Consider the following 6,000-nt stretch of genomic DNA (forward strand, 5'->3'; position numbering starts at 1 on the left):
TACAAAAGCTAATATAACTCTTATGTAACTAACATTTTAGGTGAAAAACATCACAAAAACGTAATATCGTTCCTTTTTCTAGAACGATATCACGCAAAACACGCAAACACGCAAAAAACGCACGAAGAAAACGCATAGTGTAGCCAGGCCTTAACAAATGCTTATGCTCACAACTTCAACGGCAATGCGTGGAGGAAATCTTTTTGACTAAGAAAGTGAATCAAAAGTTGCATACTGTTCACATGAGCACGCCGCTGTAAAATAGTAACCACAATATAACAACCTCAGTGTGTGTCAATAGTACCTGGTCTTCATAAAGCCCGAGGATTGCCACTTATCGTTAACATTTTAACCGGACTATTTGTCAGATTGGTTTCAGTTCCTTCAGTGGTCGGCACTACAGTGCTTTGGCGACAATTAGGACATTATAAAAAAATAATTTGTGATAAATTCGGATCTTTAAACTCTGCTCACTGATCATAAGCACATATTTGAGCACCAGGTAATATAATTTATAACTGCATTTGCATTTCATTCATCCACTGGAAATTGCATTTCTGTAATACCTAGACAGTCCACTACGAATATCTTTGAATATTACCAGGAACACATATTTCAATTGTGTTTATATAATGTAAAATTATTTATATCTGATCCCGCTTGTTATTAGAGCAAAAACAGTATTTGATGTTCAAATTTTCACGATTTGAAAATAGCGTTGTCGGTTGTCTCGCAGACGTTCAATCGCTATCCGCTGGCCTTCGCACGCCAGAAGCATGTCGGTGGTAGCGCCTTCCTCATACCAGCATCTGGCTCTGTTTGTCTTACATTTTCCTTTGCTGTCTCACACTCCAACAACAGTCTTTCTGTCCGTTAGAGTATGTCTTTGCCAGGACAAAAATAAAGTGTTGTGCTGCCCGTGCAAAAGGAAATGCGAAGGAAAGGGAGGGAGTGCTCGCTGAGCTATTTCTGCTCAGCGAACTTCCACCATAGCGTTGCTCTTGTTGCTCAACGAAGCAAATCCTATGGAGTTGTCTCCAATGCTAATAGAACAATGTCTTATGTGGACATTTTATTAGATGCTCTCCTCCGCTATGAATATTTTATTTCCCAATTTGTTGTTGAATCACATACATTGCACACAGACAAGCAAGTTCAAATATAATTACAAATGAGTCAATACTCGTACACAACTGAAACTGGCGACGTTAGTGGTATCCGTATCCCCTGCCATATCCACCGTATCCGTAACCACCGTTATATCCGTATCCACGCGCGCCACCGTATCCATATCCGCGATTTCCGTATCCGTCATATCCACGGCTGGCGCCGTATCCGTATCCCCCATATCCGCGGTTGGCGCCGTATCCATAGCCACCATACGAGCCACGGCCGGCACCATATCCATCATATCCGTGGCTTAGTCCGTAGCCTCCGTATCCGGATACGGATCCATATCCGTATCCGCCATATCCTCCCTGATGTGCGCCGTATTCAGTGCCGTATCCAGTACCGTATCCAGTACCGTGTCCGGTGCCGTGTCCACCGGTGTATCCATATCCGGCGCTGAAAGATAACCGGTGATTGTTAGATGTCCACCATTTAAATCCATCGCATCCATTATAATTGAAAACTATTCCTGATTGAGGTCAATTTGTGACTGGGTTGTGCTCATACGTGACGAGCAATAGGCGGAAGATTGCATCCATACATGTGTCCATTAAGTAATTGTTGACAATATTTAAAAACCAATGGCATTTGATATCAGAAGGTGCAAAAAGTGAACTGATCCAGCTCCGTCACACAGCATAGTGAATCAGCATTTGGCTGGCCTGCTCCGTCACGCAGCCTAGTGAGTCAGCATTTGGCTGGCCAGCTCCGTCACACAGCCTAGTGAGTCAGCATTTGGTTGGCCAGCTCCGTCACGCAGCCTAGTGAGTCAGCATTTGGTTGGCCAGCTCCGTCACGCAGCCTAGTGAGTCAGCATTTGGTTGGCCAGCTCCGTCACGCAGCCTAGTGAGTCAGCATTTGGTTGGCCAGCTCCGTCACGCAGCCTAGTGAGTCAGCATTTGGTTGGCCAGCTCCGTCACGCAGCCTAGTGAGTCAGCATTTGGTTGGCCTGCTCCGTCACACAGCATAGTGAGTCAGCATTTGGTTGGCCTGCTCCGTCACACAGCCTAGTGAGTCAGCATTTGGTTGGCCAGCTCCGTCACGCAGCCTAGTGAGTCAGCATTTGGTTGGCCAGCTCCGTCACGCAGCATAGTGAGTCAGCATTTGGTTGGCCTGCTCCGTCACACAGCCTAATGAGTCAGCATTTGGTTGGCCTGCTCCGTCACACAGCCTAGTGAGTCAGCATTTGGTTGGCCTGCTCCGTCACGCAGCCTAGTCAGCATTTGGTTGGCCTGCTCCGTCACACAGCCTAGTGAGTCAGCATTTGGTTGGCCAGCTCCGTGACACAGCCTAGTGAGTCAGCATTTGGTTGGCCTGCTCCGTCACGCAGCCTAGTGAGTCAGCATTTGGTTGGCCAGCTCCGTCACGCAGCCTAGTGAGTCAGCATTTGGTTGGCCAGCTCCGTCACGCAGCCTAGTGAGTCAGCATTTGGTTGGCCTGCTCCGTCACACAGCCTAGTGAGTCAGCATTTGGTTGGCCTGCTCCGTCACGCAGCCTAGTGAGTCAGCATTTGGTTGGCCTGCTCCGTCACGCAGCCTAGTGAGTCAGCATTTGGTTGGCCTGCTCCGTCACACAGCCTAGTGAGTCAGCATTGGGTTGGCCTGCTCCGTCACGCAGCCTAGTGAGTCAGCATTTGGCTGGCCTGCTCCGTCACACAGCCTAGTGAGTCAGCATTTGGTTGGCTAGCTCCGTCACACAGCCTAGTGAGTCAGCATTTGGTTGGCCTGCTCCGTCACGCAGCCTAGTGAGTCAGTATTTGGTTGGCCAGCTCCGTCACGCAGCCTAGTGAGTCAGCATTTGGTTGGCCAGCTCCGTCACGCAGCCTAGTGAGTCAGCATTTGGTTGGCCTGCTCCGTCACACAGCCTAGTGAGTCAGCATTTGGTTGGCCTGCTCCGTCACGCAGCCTAGTGAGTCAGTATTTGGTTGGCCAGCTCCGTCACGCAGCCTAGTGAGTCAGCATTTGGTTGGCCAGCTCCGTCACGCAGCCTAGTGAGTCAGCATTTGGTTGGCCTGCTCCGTCACACAGCCTAGTGAGTCAGCATTTGGTTGGCCTGCTCCGTCACGCAGCCTAGTGAGTCAGCATTTGGTTGGCCTGCTCACCCGTAAGTGGGATGGACGATCTCAGTTCCGTACGAGGACGTGCCGTAACCGTCAGAACTGGAAATACGGAAAGACGTCAGATAAACTAAAAGTATGTGATAAACCAACAAACAATAAGAAGTTAGCATGCGTGCCCTACAACAGGCGCATGTTTACTATATTCTCACAGGTTTAATTAACACTACCTTCAAATGTTTAACGTTTTACTTTTCAATTACTTCAAATGTTATTACCTGAAAACCTTGCATTGCTAGTTGCTAGATACGTTTTGCTGTCGCTCATGCTGGTTTTGAACTCACATGATCGTACGGTTGAATTGTTTTCTATTGATATTTTTTGTGGATATGATAACTAGGCTTGCTTTCACTCTACTTCATCGTAACGTATGAAATTATTTGCCCATTGTACACATACGGTGATCCATGGGTGGTACATTTATGCTCCTGCACTGTTAACATGTTTTTCGCTGCGGTTTAGACTCACGTGTGGACACGGGTGTAGCTCTGAGCAGCTCCGTAGCCGCTGGCTGCGGCGGCGGCCACGGCGGTAGCCAGGACGACGAGCTGAAACACCAACAGGGCCAGTAGAGGTAATTCAGTGCTGTAAGGGGTGCTGGCGGTGTGGGACTTCTCTCGTTCCTCTGCCAGCATTCTTCAGATTGAATCCGAAGAACGGATTTCTTTCTTCCCAACGCAGTGTTTACCTAATGCTGATATGCTATGGGCAGATATCTCGTAAAGAAAAGCTGGAGTAGTTTGGACAAAATGTCATATCCATCACATGTCTCATGCACGCGCTCTCAAAAGTTCCGCTCCACCACCAACAGGGCCCGCATCCACCACTCTGCCCTCCCACATCCACTACTCTTCCCTTCCACATCCACTACTTAACCCTCCCACATCCATCACTCTACCCTCCCACATCCACCACTCTGCCCTCCGACATCCACCGACCACCGCTCTGCCCACCGCATACACCGCTCTACCCTTCCACATCCACCACTCTGCCCTCCACCTCACTAACTCTCTGCGCCTCGCCGGGGCCTCACGCCTCTCCACTACACCACTCTCTCCACACCGCCACTCTCCCTTTTCACCAGCCCTTTCTCCCCTCCTTCCCCCAACCCCCATCCCTCCCCAGCTCTGTGCTCCATTCCACCTACCTTGATCATTGTGGATGCTCCCTGAAGGCGTCTGACTGACTGACTAACCTGGGACCTAGCTCCAGTTGATATATACCACCCCCGGCGCGGGGGGAGGGAAGGGGAGAGGTCAGTGACGGGCTCCTCCCTGACCCCCTCCCCCTCCCCCCGTGACCCCGAGACGTGAGGGCGCCCAGTTGTGTACGACGCTGTCGCTCGAAGGTCAAATCGCTCAGATAGGACGCACGTAGCTCGAGCAGTAGAGCCGCGGTCAAATAAGCGTCATTTTCAGCGATGTCGTTGCCGGCGAATGACACTGCAAAATGACCAGAGCACGCGCAGAAGCCGTAATGATTGGGTTGGAAGGCATGGTTAATCAAATGAGATTCGTTGGCACTCGTAACACAAATGCGTTCGCATTGCAGTTTGATCATTGATGTGTGCAGTGTGAGTCAGTCAGAAATTGAAGCTTAACGGTCTTCCCTGCAACTTAACATTTGGGCAGAAACAGCGGGGCATTTCGATTGACTAAAAATTGGTACACACACACACGGCTCCTCGATGCGCTGATTCCGTTAATGTATCTCTTTTGTGTGGTATTTTGCAAATGTCGCAATGCTAACGGGCCATTACCCGCTCGCGCTAACGCGCAAAATACCATCTTAAAGTGGTATATTTTCGGAATCAGTGCGTCAAGGTGGCCGTGTATACCATGTTTAGCCAAATCGAGACACCTTGTAATATGCTGCTCTGAGGTGATACGGCTTCTGCTGAACTGACAGACGTACAATTAGCTTAGTAATACAAATATATCATCACGGCCTATCCAAACGTCATGCTTAGAAATGAATGCTTCAGTTCTGTCTGTATATTATTGGCTGCTTGGAGTTACTAAAATCAGCACACTGAGAAAAATCCTGACTCCTCATGACACCTTCAGGGGAGTTCACCAAAACGACACCCCAAAACTCCCAGGTGGTACTCCTCATTACACCCCCTCTAAAACTCTCCACTACACCCGAACACTTCCCTCGAGAAACTCTCTGTAACTCTCCCTACCGTTTCAGAAAACTCTTCATTACTCTCCTTTACCCTATCAAAACAAACAACATACTCCCTGAACCTCCCTTCCATTACTCTCAATGACTCTCCTACTGCCTCATTACTCCCGATTACTCCATTCCATTATTCCCCAAAACTCCGTTTACAGCTTCATGGTATACCTCTTGTTACTCCCCATCAAACTCACCCAAACTTCCCATCACTCCACTCCAGCCTCTCCCCCCCCCCGAAAATAAATATTGGACGAATAGCGTAACCACCCAAAGCTCGTGTACCAAAGCACAGATAAAAATATATTTCAAGAAATGTGCATTCATAGTCCGGGCGGTGGAGGCTTAAAAATTAACAAACGCTTTTGACATCCCGCCGCGGCACGCTCTCCGGGATCTCACTCCATATGCTTTACGGTCGCGAGTTTTGATGTTAAGAATCCAAAGGCGGCCTACCACAGCAGGATTGCTTGGTCTGGTGGTGCCGCTACCCTACCACCTCCTGGGCCTCGACGAATACTGCGTCTTCTTCGTCC

The 6,000-nt window shown here is 49.2% G+C and overlaps 1 protein-coding gene across 1 annotated transcript; it reads right to left on the minus strand.

The window, feature by feature from the left end:
* Nucleotides 1-1,087: 1,087 nt before the first annotated feature.
* Nucleotides 1,088-4,471, minus strand: LOC122374087 (keratin-associated protein 19-2-like). The gene is made up of 4 exons (XM_043352629.1): nucleotides 4,434-4,471; nucleotides 3,755-3,834; nucleotides 3,272-3,328; nucleotides 1,088-1,566 (listed from the first exon to the last, which is right to left on the minus strand). The coding sequence occupies exons 1-4, from the start codon at nucleotides 4,440-4,442 to the stop codon at nucleotides 1,209-1,211; spliced, it is 504 nt and encodes a 167-aa protein (XP_043208564.1). The 5' UTR covers nucleotides 4,443-4,471; the 3' UTR covers nucleotides 1,088-1,208.
* Between the last annotated feature and the right edge of the window lie 1,529 nt (nucleotides 4,472-6,000).

This window comes from Amphibalanus amphitrite, unplaced genomic scaffold (assembly GCF_019059575.1).
Source record: "Amphibalanus amphitrite isolate SeventyFive unplaced genomic scaffold, NRLGWU_Aamphi_draft 001601F_arrow, whole genome shotgun sequence".
NCBI lineage: Eukaryota > Metazoa > Arthropoda > Thecostraca > Balanomorpha > Balanidae > Amphibalanus > Amphibalanus amphitrite.

Bases quoted from the DNA above. Each gene is read 5' to 3' on its own strand.
- LOC122374087 (XM_043352629.1), bottom strand. The intron at 3,329-3,754 runs GTGAGTCTAAAC...CCGTATTTCCAG, and splicing joins AGCTACACCCGTGTCCACAC to TTCTGACGGTTACGGCACGT. The intron at 1,567-3,271 runs GTGAGCAGGCCA...GTTATCTTTCAG, and splicing joins ATCGTCCATCCCACTTACGG to CGCCGGATATGGATACACCG.